Source organism: Schistocerca nitens, chromosome 2, assembly GCF_023898315.1.
Source record: "Schistocerca nitens isolate TAMUIC-IGC-003100 chromosome 2, iqSchNite1.1, whole genome shotgun sequence".
Lineage (NCBI taxonomy): Eukaryota > Metazoa > Arthropoda > Insecta > Orthoptera > Acrididae > Schistocerca > Schistocerca nitens.
In genome coordinates this window covers 40,745,284-40,760,931 of record NC_064615.1, presented here as the reverse complement: position 1 = coordinate 40,760,931, position 15,648 = coordinate 40,745,284, and the positions used below count along the sequence as shown (strand labels likewise).

General features: G+C 43.6%; 2 protein-coding genes across 2 annotated transcripts in view; both read right to left on the bottom strand.

The window, feature by feature from the left end:
• Nucleotides 1-13,867, bottom strand: part of LOC126234294 (venom protease-like) — a 119,324-nt gene extending 105,457 nt beyond the window's left edge. The window contains exon 1 of the mRNA XM_049942979.1: nt 13,824-13,867. Coding sequence (XP_049798936.1) covers nt 13,824-13,867 — 44 coding nt within the window. The remainder of the gene's footprint in view (nt 1-13,823) is intronic.
• Nucleotides 13,868-14,515: 648 nt separating this feature from the next.
• Nucleotides 14,516-15,648, bottom strand: part of LOC126234292 (uncharacterized) — a 131,154-nt gene continuing 130,021 nt past the window's right edge. Inside the window, exon 4 of the mRNA XM_049942978.1 lies at nt 14,516-14,712. Coding sequence (XP_049798935.1) covers nt 14,516-14,712 — 197 coding nt within the window. The remainder of the gene's footprint in view (nt 14,713-15,648) is intronic.

The window sequence follows — 15,648 nt, the reverse complement described above, 5'->3', positions numbered from 1 at the left end:
CAGACTTGGACCCTCATTGTGAGAGGCATATCTCTGTATCTGGGAAGAGGGGATGGCAGTTTGGGTGCTCCAAGGAGCAAAAGATGCAGAACACATAAGCAATCAACTGTTGCTGGCAGAGAACTCACAAAAGGGGAATCCCTGCCTCCACTAGAAGGCTGATCATGGGGCTAGTCTGAAAGGCAATAGTTGCCAGTCAGTCATGCTACACAAGGAAAAGGCAACCCAGTCCACATTAGTACAGGCTCACCTGGGACGCTGTCCAGGCAAGTGCTGCTGAAAGAAAGACAAGATGGCCAGAAAATGATCACTGTCATACAAATCATGAACTTCACATTGAATGGAATGGAGGAATCCAGGGCTACAGATTGAAAGATCAATTGCTGAGGTAGAGCCATGTGCCACACTGAAGAGTGGGCACTCTAGTGTTGAGGAGGCAGAGATCAAGCCCTGCTAGCAGGCCTTAACAGCCCTGCCCCCATCAGTGGTCACAGTACCACTCCACAGACGATTATGGGCATCAAAACCAACAATGAGAAGGATGGTAGATGGGAGCTGTTGAAGGAAGGGAAGAAGAGCAGGAAGTGTACAAGGCCAGTTGGGGGGGGGGGGGGGGGGGGGGTTATAAAGATTGCATATCATTACTGCACAGTGTAAATGGATCTGAATGGTTACCATTTTTAGTGCAGTATGAAGAGGAACCATGGAACTAACCATGTCTGTAGACCAACGTACAGACACCACTGGAGGCTTGCAAAGGGCTGGCCTACTTCCGGCAGAAGGCTTGGAAACCATGAAGAGTCAGTGAATGAGTATGCGTGAAATGAGACTCCTGCAATACAAAAAAAGCTCCAGAGTAGGGAGAAAGAAGAGACTGCAATTATGGAAGGTCATGGTAGTAACCATTACAGTCCATAGGAGGACAGTAGTTGTGCCGGCCGCTGGGGCTGAGCGGTTCTAGGTGCTTCAGCCTGGAACCACACTGCTGCTAAGGTTGCAGGTTCGACTCCAGCCTCGGGCATGCATGTGTGTGATGTCCTTAGGTTAGTTAGGTTTAAGTAGTTGTAAGTGTAGGGGACTGATGACCTCAGATGTTGAGTCCCACAGTGCTTAGAGCCATTTGAACAGTAGTCATAGAGTCCAAATAAATTAGAGGGATGGGCCAGTACACCCTGGGATGATGAGAAGTCTCATCCCAAAACTTCTCCTTTGGAGGGTGAGAGGAGGTGTGGCTGGGAAGAGAGTAAGTTGTAGCATTATCAGGAACTGAAAGACAATGAGCAGCCTTGAGGTCCACAGAGTATGGGTTACACATCTGACGCAAACTAACAGGCTGGAGACAGTGGGTAGGGGGCTCCTAGAGAGACCCCATCCCCAGTGGGGCCAAGAGAAATAGATTTTAAAATTTTAGGAAGCATTTTGCAATTGGAGCAAAACAGCAATTGTATAAAATGTTAAAAATCAAATAAAAACAGGCTCAGTGGCATCTTCAGATTTTTATTCATTATCAACCAGTTTCAGCCCTTTCCTCAGACAATCTTCATGTTTTCCCTGGTGAAATTCAGTAACAATATATATTATTATAGAGGGATGAAAATACAGCTAAGCAATATCTAACATATAAGCTACAATGATGTTACATGTGTTATGGTTGCTGTTGTCACCAGATAGAACAAGATTAATATTAGTAAGGAGGTCACTGCTGAATAAGGCAGCTGTAGTCGAGATTATATCCTGTAAGCTCCACCCATTGCCTACAGTATTACATCGCTGACAACCAATCATGCGTGAGGTATGATATATTGAATTGGTTAGTTGAATTTGTAAGAAAAATAGATACAGGAATGAATACAAAAATTACAAACACAAAATTTTACATTTCTAATTGTATCATAATTAATTTAAGTAAAAGAAATAAAATGACAAGCATGCTGTAACTTTTATTGTGTGCAGGCTGCCCCTGTGGGCATTTGTATGTACTTGCTGCAGCAGAGACAGCTATATTTGGCTGCTATAGCAATGGCTTGCCAGTATCGATAGTTGAACTGTGGCAAGGCCCAACACAGATACCGTGGCAGAGGGTGGAATGCTGATGGGTAGCAGAAATCTGGTAGCTTGGAAGTTGATCTTTGTGCTTCACTTTTGCTGGACAGTAGTAGCAAAGACTGACTGCCACAATATGGCCTCCAGTGGTCAGAATAAACAACTTGTGTGATCACTTGCATGGACTGTAAGTTACTGTTTAAGGTCCTGGTTATAAACTTGGACAATGTTGTTTTCAAAATCTCTACATATTACTTAGTATTAATGAAATATTCCTATAATCATGTAATGCTGTATTGTAATGTTGTAGCAGTGGGTGGACTCTTTTAACAAATCATACTAATCTGCCTTTGAAAGTACTGTGTGTTATACTGGAATTCATGATATGGTCTACATATGAGACATGGTCATGACAGATGTGATGATGTGGCTTACACTGTTTCAATCCTAATCTGTGAAGATGATCTGTGACTGAAACTGGTTGATATTTGGGTTTTAAATAAAAAGGCAGCTGATAGCCAAACATGCATTTTATACATTACTTGATGGCTGTTAATAGTCAACTTCCAAAAATGACCAAAAGTATAGTTCCACCAAGAGACACATGTGAAAGCAAAAGGGACAAACTATTTAGCATTGAGAACTAACAGTTTCTTCATTGGCAGGAGGGGGGTATACATTGGGTGAGGCGCCTCACTCAGAACCTGTGAATGAGAGAATGTAATGGACCTGGTTTTCTAACATAATCTTCTCTTTACAGAAATAGGTGATGCCACAGAAATATTTCTGAATGTTATGTGAATTAAAATTATCTCAGCTATTTCAATAGAACTTCATATGAATTTGTATACGATGTGTTATGTTTCAGGCTAAAATATGTAAAAAGAAATTAATTTGTTAGTACTCCGTATGTACAGTTAAAATTACTCTTCTTTTAGAAATATTTGAAATTAAGAAAAATCAGGCATACTTCAAGTTCATATTATTAATTGCATAATCTAACACTAATTATTAAATTTATTTCTGGATTCATTTATAAAATAATGTTATATCTTGGTGATGATTCTTCTTTTGTCAAGAATGTTTGTAAACTCTTTCGTTTTGTAATCTCTTTCGAATATTGTGAGTACTGCAGAATATAGGTAGGATAAGTGGGCATGCCTCTGATGGAAACAGACATGTTTTTATGATAAATACTAACAATGTGATCTGCGGTGTGATAGCAGTGTTAATTGTAAAGACGGTGTGATATTAAAAAATGTGACAAAGAATAAAATTCAATATAATACAAGCATATCTTCATCAGTTATTTAGTCATCTGGAACCCACTAAGTCAAAATTCCCGCCACAGTAATGTACCCCTAGATGTGAGAACTGCAGCTAACAACAACAACAAGAGAAAACGAAGATAGGTAAAAAAGTTTTTCTTTTATGTATCTTATGCCTCCAAAGCTTTCTAAACTTATGCAGAGAGAGAGAATTTTAATAGAGATGTGTGGAAGGGTAAGATTACAAGATCCACTTGTAGTAAGAAACAGAGTTGTTTGACTCATTACTTACCTGTTAAATGTTGTATGATTGTTTTAGGAAAGAACACCAGAATGATATACAAAACTACGGGTCTAGTGAAGCAGAGGATACAACCCATCGGCTTTGACCAATGATGTCAGAATTGGCCAGAGAGCATTTATTACACAGATGAAAGAGCTGACAAGACTGTTCACAAACAAAGGAATACAAGAGATGAAAAATATGGTTGACATATATCAAGGCAAGTAGTATTTTCACATTAAGGATATTGCATGTTTGTATTGAATTATTTCTGTGGAAAATGCAGGGGAAAAATGGATGGAAATATTGGTAGCACAGAATACCTCATGTTACATATATATGGGTTGTATCTCGAACCTCATTAGAACTGTATTGGTTAACTGCACTAGGGGATACGTATTGGTTAACTGCACTAGGGGATACAAGTTTACCGTATGTCGATTTCTTCATTTTCGTTAGTAGTAATATCCTGTTGTTCAGTTGAACTATATAGATCAACTGAAGCTCAGGATACAAGTTTTACATGTGTTTACATGTGTTGATCTCTGCCCAAACTCTTTGCCTTTACAAATTTCTGCTTGTGTCTGTGTATGTGCGGATGGATATGTGTGTGTGTGCGAGTGTATACCTGTCCTTTTTTCCCCCTAAGGTAAGTCTTTCCGCTCCCAGGATTGGAATGACTCCTTACCCTCTCCCTTAAAACCCACATCCTTTCGTCTTTCCCTCTCCTTCCCTCTTTCCTGATGAGGCAACAGTTTGTTGCGAAAGCTTGAATTTTGTGTGTATGTTTGTGTGTCTGTCGACCTGCCAGCACTTTCATTTGGTAAGTCACATCATCTTTGTTTTTAGATATATTTTTCCTATGTGGAATGTTTCCCTCATGATGTGACTTACCAAATGAAAGTGCTGGCAGGTCGACAGACACACAAACAAACACAAACATACACACAAAATTCAAGCTTTCGCAACAAACTGTTGCCTCATCAGGAAAGAGGGAAGGAGAGGGAAAGACGAAAGGATGTGGGTTTTAAGGGAGAGGGTAAGGAGTCATTCCAATCCCGGGAGCGGAAAGACTTACCTTAGGGGGAAAAAAGGACAGGTATACACTCGCACACACACACACATATCCATCCACACATATACAGGCACAAGCAGACATATTTAAAGACAAAGAGTTTGGTCAGAGATGTCAGTCGAGGTGGAAGTGAAGAGGCAAAGATGATGTTGAATGACAGGTGAGGTATGAGTGGCGGCAACTTGAAATTAGCGGAGATTGAGGCCTGGTGGGTAACAGGAAGAGAGGATATATTGAAGAGCAAGTTCCCATCTCCGGAGTTCGGATAGGTTGGTGTTGGTGGGAAGTATCCAGATAACCCGGACGGTGTAACACTGTGCCAAGATGTGCTGGCCGTGCACCAAGGCATGTTTAGCCACAGGGTGATCCTCATTACCAACAAACACTGTCTGCCTGTGTCCATTCATGCGAATGGACAGTTTGTTGCTGGTCGTTCCCACATAGAATGCATCACAGTGTAGGCAGCTCAGTTGGTAAATCACGTGGGTGCTTTCACATGTGGCTCTGCCTTTGATTGTGTACACCTTCCGGGTTACAGGACTGGAGTAGGTGGTAATGGGAGGGTGCATGGGACAGGTTTTACACCGTGGGCGGTTACAAGGATAGGAGCCAGAGGGTAGGGAAGGTGGTTTGGGGATTTCATAGGGATGAACTAACAGGTTACGAAGGTTAGGTGGACGGCGGAAAGACACTCTTGGTGGAGTGGGGAGGATTTCATGAAGGATGGATCTCATTTCAGGGCAGGATTTGAGGAAGTTGTATCCCTGCTGGAGAGCCACATTCAGAGTCTGGTCCAGTCCCAGAAAGTATCCTGTCACAAGTGGGGCACTTTTGTGGTTCTTCTGTGGGGGATTCTGGGTTTGAGGGGATGAGGAAGTGGCTCTGGTTATTTGCTTCTGTACCAGGTCAGGAGGGTAGTTGCGAGATGCGAAAGCTGTTGTCAGGTTGTTGGTGTAATGGTTCAGGGATTCCGGACTGGAGCAGATTCGTTTGCTGCAACCCTTCTTTCCATCAGTCCCTATACCAGTTCCAAACTGAACAATCGATTGCCCCACCCACCTAATCCTTCACCTACACATCAACTCAGACAAAGAACACACCGGTCAACTCCTATCCTTAATAAAAGTCCTTAATCTTTTCTCTCCCACATCCACACCGGCTGTTCAGAGCATCCTCCTACAGGCCAACCGTAAATTAGAACAGCATGCCACGCTCCACCTCAAAAAACTATCCAATCTCCTGGTTTCCCACCTCCGGAAAGGCAACTCACTCACCCTTCACAACCTTTCCAGCAAACCTCAACCTCCTCTCATTGTACACCAACCCAGTCTCTCCCATCTACTCAATCTCCCACTTCCAGCTCCACTCCCTCCAAAACCTCAAAATTCCAATCAACACAACCTGGAACCACAACGCCCTAATTCAGTAGTTAACCTTTCCTCCAAACCTCTCTCCCAATCCGAAACCTCTGTCCTATCCAAAGGCCTCACCTTCAGCCCCACTCCCAGATTCAACCAAACAGCCCTCGTCAAAGATTTACTGTCCTACACTCGTACTCTCTGCTGGAAATATCACTTTGCCATGAAGAAAAATGTTCCTAATCCTACTCCTAATGATCCAACTCCCCAAGACACCATCCAAATTGAACCTTGCCTGGAACAGTTCCGTCCTCCGTCGCAGCGGGACCCACCTCCTCTTCCTCAAAATCACCCTCTCCAAACCTTGCAGGAATTTCTGACTTCCAGCCTTGCATCCCAATCCTTCTTAAAAAACCTTAATCCTACTCCCAACATCACCACTGCTGAAGCCCAGGCTATCCGTGATCTGAAGGCTGACCAATCCATCGTGATTCTTCCGGTGGACAAGGGTTCCACGACCGTGGTACTTGATTGTCGGGAGTATGTGGCTGAGGGACTGTGGACTGTGTCAGCTTTCAGACAACACCACATACAAAGTTTGCCAAGGTAACCCCATTCCCGATGTCCAGGCGGAGCTTCAAGGAATCCTCAGACATATTTAAATGTGTCTGCTTGTCTCTGTATATGTGTGGATGGATATGTGTGTGTGTGTGTGTGGGAGTGTATACCCATCCTTTTTCCCCCCTAAGGTAAGTCTTTCCGCTCCCGGGGTTGGAATGACTCCTTACCCTCTCCCTTAAAACCCACATCCTTTCGTCTTTCCCTCTCCTTCCCTCTTTCCTGATGAGGCAACAGTTTGTTGCGAAAGCTTGAATTTTGTGTGTATGTTTGTGTGTCTGTCAACCTGCCAGCACTTTCATTTGGTAAGTCACTATATATATATATATATATATATATATATATATATATATATATATATATAAAAAGAAAGATGATGAGACTTACCAAACAAAAGCGCTGGCAGGTCGATAGACACACAAACAAACACAAATATACACACAAAATTCAAGCTTTCGCAACAAACTGTTGCCTCATCAGGAAAGAGGGAAGGAGAGGGAAAGACGAAAGGATGTGGGTTTTAAGGGAGAGGGTAAGGAGTCATTCCAATCCCGGGAGCGGAAAGACTTACCTTAGGGGGAAAAAAGGACAGGTATACACTCGCACACACACACATATCCATCCACACATACAGACACAAGCAGACATATTTAAAGACAAAGAGTTTGGGCAGAGATGTCAGTCGAGGTGGAAGAGTAGAGGCAAAGAAGTTGTTGAGAGACAGGTGAGGTATGAGTGGCGGCAACTTGAAATTAGCGGAGATTGAGGCCTGGCGGATAACGAGAAGAGAGGATATACTGAAGGGCAAGTTCCCATCTCCGGAGTTCGGATAGGTTGGTGTTGGTGGGAAGTATCCAGATAACCCGGACGGTGTAACACTGTGCCAAGATGTGCTGGCTGTGCACCAAGGCATGTTTAGCCACAGGGTGATCCTCATTACCAACAAACACTGTCTGCCTGTGTCCATTCATGCGAATGGACAGTTTGTTGCTGGTCATTCCCACATAGAATGCATCACAGTGTAGGCAGCTCAGTTGGTAAATCACGTGGGTGCTTTCACACGTGGCTCTGCCTTTGATCGTGTACACCTTCCGGGTTACAGGACTGGAGTAGGTGGTGGTGGGAGGGTGCATGGGACAGGTTTTGCACCGGGGGCGGTTACAAGGATAGGAGCCAGAGGGTAGGGAAGGTGGTTTGGGGATTTCATAGGGATGAACTAACAGGTTACGAAGGTTAGGTGGACGGCGGAAAGACACTCTTGGCGGAGTGGGGAGGATTTCATGAAGGATGGATCTCATTTCAGGGCAGGATTTCAGGAAGTTGTATCCCTGCTGGAGAGCCACATTCAGAGTCTGGTCCAGTCCCGGAAAGTATCCTGTCACAAGTGGGGCACTTTTGTGGTTCTTCTGTGGGGGATTCTGGGTTTGAGGGGATGAGGAAGTGGCTCTGGTTATTTGCTTCTGTACCAGGCCGGGAGGGTAGTTGCGGGATGCGAAAGCTATTGTCAGGTTGTTGGTGTAATGTTTCAGGGATTCCGGACTGGAGCAGATTCGTTTGCCACGAAGACCTAGGCTGTAGGGAAGGGACCGTTTGATGTGGAATGGGTGGCAGCTGTCATAATGGAGGTACTGTTGCTTGTTGGTGGGTTTGATGTGGACGGACGTATGAAGTTGGCCATTGGACAGGTGGAGGTCAACGTCAAGGAAAGTGGCATGGGATTTGGAGTAGGACCAGGTGAATCTGATGGAACCAAAGGAGTTGAGGTTGGAGAGGAAATTCTGGAGTTCTTCTTCACTGTGAGTCCAGATCATGAAGATGTCATCAATAAATCTGTACCAAACTTTGGGTTGGCAGACCTGGGTAACCAAGAAGGCTTCCTCTAAGCGACCCATGAATAGGTTGGCGTACGAGGGGGCCATCCTGGTACCCATGGCTGTTCCCTTTAATTGTTGGTATGTCTGGCCTTCAAAAGTGAAGAAGTTGTGGGTCAGGATGAAGCTGGCTAAGGTAATGAGGAAAGAGGTTTTAGGTAGGGTGGCAGGTGATCGGCGTGAAAGGAAATGCTCCATCGCAGCGAGGCCCTGAACGTGCGGAATATTTCCTTATACACAAATATTCCGCACGTTCAGGGCCTCGCTGCGATGGAGCATTTCCTTTCACGCCGATCACCTGCCACCCTACCTAAAACCTCTTTCCTCATTACCTTAGCCAGCTTCATCCTGACCCACAACTTCTTCACTTTTGAAGGCCAGACATACCAACAATTAAAGGGAACAGCCATGGGTACCAGGATGGCCCCCTCGTACGCCAACCTATTCATGGGTCGCTTAGAGGAAGCCTTCTTGGTTACCCAGGTCTGCCAACCCAAAGTTTGGTACAGATTTATTGATGACATCTTCATGATCTGGACTCACAGTGAAGAAGAACTCCAGAATTTCCTCTCCAACCTCAACTCCTTTGGTTCCATCAGATTCACCTGGTCCTACTCCAAATCCCATGCCACTTTCCTTGACGTTGACCTCCACCTGTCCAATGGCCAACTTCATACGTCCGTCCACATCAAACCCACCAACAAGCAACAGTACCTCCATTATGACAGCTGCCACCCATTCCACATCAAACGGTCCCTTCCCTACAGCCTAGGTCTTCGTGGCAAACGAATCTGCTCCAGTCCGGAATCCCTGAAACATTACACCAACAACCTGACAACAGCTTTCGCATCCCGCAACTACCCTCCCGGCCTGGTACAGAAGCAAATAACCAGAGCCACTTCCTCATCCCCTCAAACCCAGAATCCCCCACAGAAGAACCACAAAAGTGCCCCACTTGTGACAGGATACTTTCCGGGACTGGACCGGACTCTGAATGTGGCTCTCCAGCAGGGATACGACTTCCTGAAATCCTGCCCTGAAATGAGATCCATCCTTCATAAATCCTCCCCACTCCGCCAAGAGTGTCTTTCCGCCGTCCACCTAACCTTCGTAACCTGTTAGTTCATCCCTATGAAATCCCCAAACCACCTTCCCTACCCTCTGGCTCCTATCCTTGTAACCGCCCCCGGTGCAAAACCTGTCCCATGCACCCTCCCACCACCACCTACTCCAGTCCTGTAACCCGGAAGGTGTACACGATCAAAGGCAGAGCCACGTGTGAAAGCACCCACGTGATTTACCAACTGAGCTGCCTACACTGTGATGCATTCTATGTGGGAATGACCAGCAACAAACTGTCCATTCGCATGAATGGACACAGGCAGACAGTGTTTGTTGGTAATGAGGATCACCCTGTGGCTAAACATGCCTTGGTGCACAGCCAGCACATCTTGGCACAGTGTTACACCGTCCGGGTTATCTGGATACTTCCCACCAACACCAACCTATCCGAACTCCGGAGATGGGAACTTGCCCTTCAGTATATCCTCTCTTCTCGTTATCCGCCAGGCCTCAATCTCCGCTAATTTCAAGTTGCCGCCACTCATACCTCACCTGTCTCTCAACAACTTCTTTGCCTCTACTCTTCCACCTCGACTGACATCTCTGCCCAAACTCTTTGTCTTTAAATATGTCTGCTTGTGTCTGTATGTGTGGATGGATATGTGTGTGTGTGCGAGTGTATACCTGTCCTTTTTTCCCCCTAAGGTAAGTCTTTCCGCTCCCGGGATTGGAATGACTCCTTACCCTCTCCCTTAAAACCCACATCCTTTCGTCTTTCCCTCTCCTTCCCTCTTTCCTGATGAGGCAACAGTTTGTTGCGAAAGCTTGAATTTTGTGTGTATATTTGTGTTTGGTTGTGTGTCTATCGACCTGCCAGCGCTTTTGTTTGGTAAGTCTCATCATCTTTCTTTTTAGATATATATATATATATATATATATATATATATATATATATATATATATATATATATATATATATATATAGGGAAACATTCCACGTGGGAAAAATATATCTAAAAACAAAGTGATGTGACTTACCAAACGAAAGCGCTGGCACGTCGATAGACACAAAAACAAACACAAACGGGTCGATGGACACACAGACATACGCGCGAAGTTCGGGCTTTCGCGGCGGACTGTTGCCTCGTCGGGGGGGGAGGGGGGGGGCGGGGGGATGTGGGTTTTGGGGGAGAGGGTGGGGAGTCGTTCCAGTCCCGGGAGCGGATGGACTTGCCTTTGGGGGGAAGGAAGGGACGGGTGTGCGCTCGCGCGCACACGCGTGTCCGTCCGCACATGCGCGGACACGGGCGGACATTTGTAAAAGCCAATGTCTGCTTGTGTCTGTGTATGTGGATGGGTGTGTGTGTGTGTGCGAGTGTGTGCCTGTCCTTTTTTCCCCCTAGGGTAAGTCTTTCCGCTCCCGGGATTGGAATGACTCCTTACCCTCTCCCTTAAAACCCACATCCTTTCGTCTTTCCCTCACCTTCCCTCTTTTCTGGTGGGGCGGTGGTTTGTTGCGAAGGCTTGAATTTTGTGTGTATGTTTGTGTGTCTATCGACGTGCCAGCGCTCTCGTTTGGTAAGTCACATCATCTTTGTTTTTATATATATATATATATATATATATATATATGTGTGTGTGTGTGTGTGTGTGTGTGTGTGTGTGTGTGTGTGTCATTCCTTTGAAATAGGTAGTGTTAGGGTAGAGATCAACTGAAGGACGGGATACAAATTTGAGTTGTGTCAGGCATTTCACCTTCAATATTGGTAGTACAGATTCGAAAAAATCTGTACTGATACTAGTGCTGGGAAATGAAAGAAGAACGACAGCTGTGAAATTTCTATTACATACTGGAGAACATGAAAACATATGTAATGGTGTAATAAAACAATGAAATACATCAAAATAGTCAAATGCAGTAAAAGAAAAAAAAATGGAAAACTGAACTTACCGCATGGGAACTTCTTAAAAGAACTGAAGCTCAAATTATCTAACATTTTTTGGACGGTACATTTGCCCAACACATTTAACAAAACATTTAAGTGGGCAATATGTTTAGGGAATACTACGCCTCCATGAATATTCGTCTAAGTGACTTTGAAGTGTGGAAATCCGGCATTTCCCCTTCCCTACAAGAGATTCCACAGCTGACCAATAACCCTCTATGCTGTTTGTGCAAGTCCCTGTGGATAATGATCTGAACTCAATACTGTGATTAACTATAAGATGCTTATAACCCCTTTCCCCTAAACCCTTATATGAAGAAAAACCATCTGAACTTACAATGGAACCCTCTGCAACGTGATCTTCAATTAAGCTGACCAAAACTTCCTTCCTTTGATTGGGTACTACTTCAAACACTACCTCGTCACACTCTTGACCTAAAGCCGCAGCCACCCAAACCCATAATCCCACTGGAGGTTCCCCCCTGTTGTACTTCCTTTTGCCAAAATGCGACTCGTCAATTTCGACCACAACAGATTTTTTGAACCATGTCCCTCATCTAACGGACGACCACAACCAATCTTTGCTGCAGTGCCATACAAATAAGTCGTGAGTACAGCAATGAGATAAACTTGTGAGGCGCATAAGTTCGCCGAACTCATGACATCAAACATATTCGGCAATGAGACCACACATCTGTAAAAAAACAAATCATGGCCAACATGTCTACACCCATAGCCTCTCTCAAATCATCCAGGTTCATTGGAACAGATAAATCCATATCTACAAACGAAAATAAGATACTAAAAATTGTCCTAAAATAAGAAAATAATAGTCCAAATTACCACAATATCACTAAGAATGAAATTAAGTACCAAATGAATAGCAAACAATTATTTAAATAAATGCACATGAAGAATATTTTGAGCAATATGTAGTTATCTCCTTTAAAATCACATTCAGTTATTTTAATGTACAATGATAGAGCTTATCTGGAACAAAGAACTGTTTTATTATCTATGGCTGAAAGTGACGACATTATTATCTATGACTAATGTATGACATCATTGGTCAAAGCTGATGAGTTGTATTTCCTGCTTCACTAGACACAAAACTACTCCAGACCATGGCACATCATCTTAAATAAATATTAATTGTGACCATTCAGCCATTTGTAACAGTACAACAGAGGTGAATGCAAGCAAATCTTTTATCTATCACTGGCAATAGATATACAATGGAGTCTGTTTTACAATTATTCTAGTTAAGTAACTTATTTTTGTGAGACTGAAAATAATGAAACTGATCTGTTATTAATGGTGATTTGATTATTTCCATTTTTATATTTTGATGTTAAGTCTTCATGATTCTGTCTACTGGAAAAAGGTCTTGAATCATGAAATTATAATAAAGATGTCTGAAGGACAGTGCTGTATAGTTAGCACAAGATTTTTACTCTACTAGAGAACATGACTAGATCTTGGAGACTTATGACTAATTAGTGTAAGGTTTTGGAGTTTCTTGGGCTATCTATTTTGAAAAAAATAGTTCTCGGTTGTGTAATCAGTGCCTGTTTGACTAAATCTAATACATCTGTATTTTGCTGATTATAAACAGATGAAAAGTTTGCTGTCACTGTAAAGAAGTCACCACAGAGTCTAGTGATCAATTGTTTCAGTGTGTCATTGTTTCTGCCACAGTATCAACATTTCTGCCACAGTATCAACAAAGGACTCTTTGTTTCACCGTTCATGAGAAAAGTCTTTTTTAATAATCCTGCAACAATACAAGTGACGTACTTTTTTCTTGTGGGTTATGTCTGGCAACCAGGTATGGTGCAGTCATCCTTAAACTACAAAGTGTTTAGAAAAACTGTTAATGAAAACATTCTCTGAAAGTGACACGGTGTAAGGTAAGTATTAAAATGGAATTACTGTGAATGAAGACTATGGCACTGTGTATTTCAGTATTGAAGAATGACCACTGGGTACAGCAAATTTCTTACATATGATGCAGAGTAATGAATGATAAATACTTGAATAAAACTATATATTATTTATAACTGCTTTCAGGTGATCGGAATGATTCACTAAAATGAATCAAATATAACATACAATGTGCTCCTGAAGCAATTCTCTCTATCACGTTCCCTCCTCCAGGAATGAACTACAGATGTCCAAGGGCTTAAGTAATGGGACAGAATGGTATACACGATACCAGGCGGCAGCAAGCTCCTTGGAGGATGGCCATTATAATATGCAGCCCCAACAGCAGCTGAATGCCACAGGAAGTGCACCTCACAGGCGCATACTGGGTCCAGAAGGCCAGAAGAATGGCTCATCCATGATAGAACCTCGCCGTGGTCGCGGACAACATAAGGAACTTTAACAGAGCCATGATAGTGCTAGGATCGCGCCTATCGGGTGCGGACCCAATAGGGAATGCCTTGTGTTGTCCACTACCTCAGAAGAATGACACAATGGGCACGGACCAAAGACGGAGCGTCTAGTGACTGATACCACTGCCAGAAATGGAGACAGTGGGCGCTGACGGCATAGGGAGCACCACACACCACCCAGGCATAAATATGGGACAAGGTCAGCTCGTCAACCAGTCTCAGGGAACACCTGATGAAGACGCCGAGTTACGACATTGAAATATCGTGTTAGGAAGTCGCAACCACCAGCAGTACACCTGATTCTACGAGATGCCTTTTTGATGTATGACACTTGTGTGTCAATCACGCTTACAATACTCCTTACAACTATCCCTTAGTCAACACAGCTGAGGCACATTCAGTACAATTGTACCTACACGCAGCCATGACATAATTTTAATGCAAGATATTATTTGTCATCGCACCCAGCAAGAACGTAGCACATGATGTACTTAAAGCTGTCAGCTGTCACTCAGTTATACTAGTATTTACTAATATCTACAGTTTTGACAACAGTGGAGTGCAACATGTAAAAAGAGTTGTAAGGTGAGATTTTTTACCTAGGTGGTTGATCTCCTGCGATTAGTTGATTGGAGGCAGCAGGATCTTCACAACACACGATAGCTACACTGCCTTGGAAGCCACATATGTCCAGCTCGATACCTTTGTACACCTTGTGGATAGCTGATGGACATAAACTGATATGCAGGCACTTCCCAGAGCCTCCATTCTTTAGCTGGCACAGTTCACCTTCTGTAACAATAAAAATAGGTGTAACTGAAGTAACAATGCTCCTTTAAATGATCTAAAGCCACCTGCAGTTGTCCTTTTTCTCTATTTGTTGTATAATTCACCTTTACTAATGATGCTAGGGATATGAATTTGATTGTGACTATGTGCCATCAACAAATTTTTGGTGAAGACATTTGATTAAGGGCTAAGATCAAAATTGTGTAATTGCATCGCAAATATAGGAGATTGTGACAGCTTCGTGCAACATTAAATCATTTAAAAGATTCAATACAGCTGTGAACCCAGTATCAATGGAGATCATCAAACAATATTCCCTTGTAGTAGCTACATGAACATAGGGTAGAAACCACTAATCTAATGGCTATAAGCTATCACTGGTAACTACAGCATGCCACAAGTTTCATAATAATTTCTGAAGCCCTTAAACATACTTTCAACTGCCTACCCCCATGAACCATGGACCTTGCCGTTGGTGGGGAGGCTTGCGTGCCTCAGCGATACAGATGGCCGTACCGTAGGTGCAACCACAACGGAGGGGGGTATCTGTTGAGAGGCCAGACAAACGTTTGGTTCCTGAAGAGGGGCAGCAGCCTTTTCAGTAGTTGCAGGGGCAACAGTCTGGATGATTGATTGATCTGGCCTTGCTGTGCTGGTACTGCGAATGGCTGAAAGCAAGGGGAAACAACAGCCGTAATTTTTCCTGAGGGTATACAGCTTTACTGTATGGTTAATTGATGATGGTGTCCTCTTGGGTAAAATATTCCGGAGGTAAAATAGTCACCCATTCGGATCTCCGGGCGGGGACTACTCAAGAGGACGTCGTTATCAGGAGAAAGAAAACTGGTGTTCTACGGATCGGAGCGTGGAATGTCAGATCCCTTAATCGGGCAGGTAGGTTAGAAAATTTAAAAAGGGAAATGGATAGGTTGAAGTTAG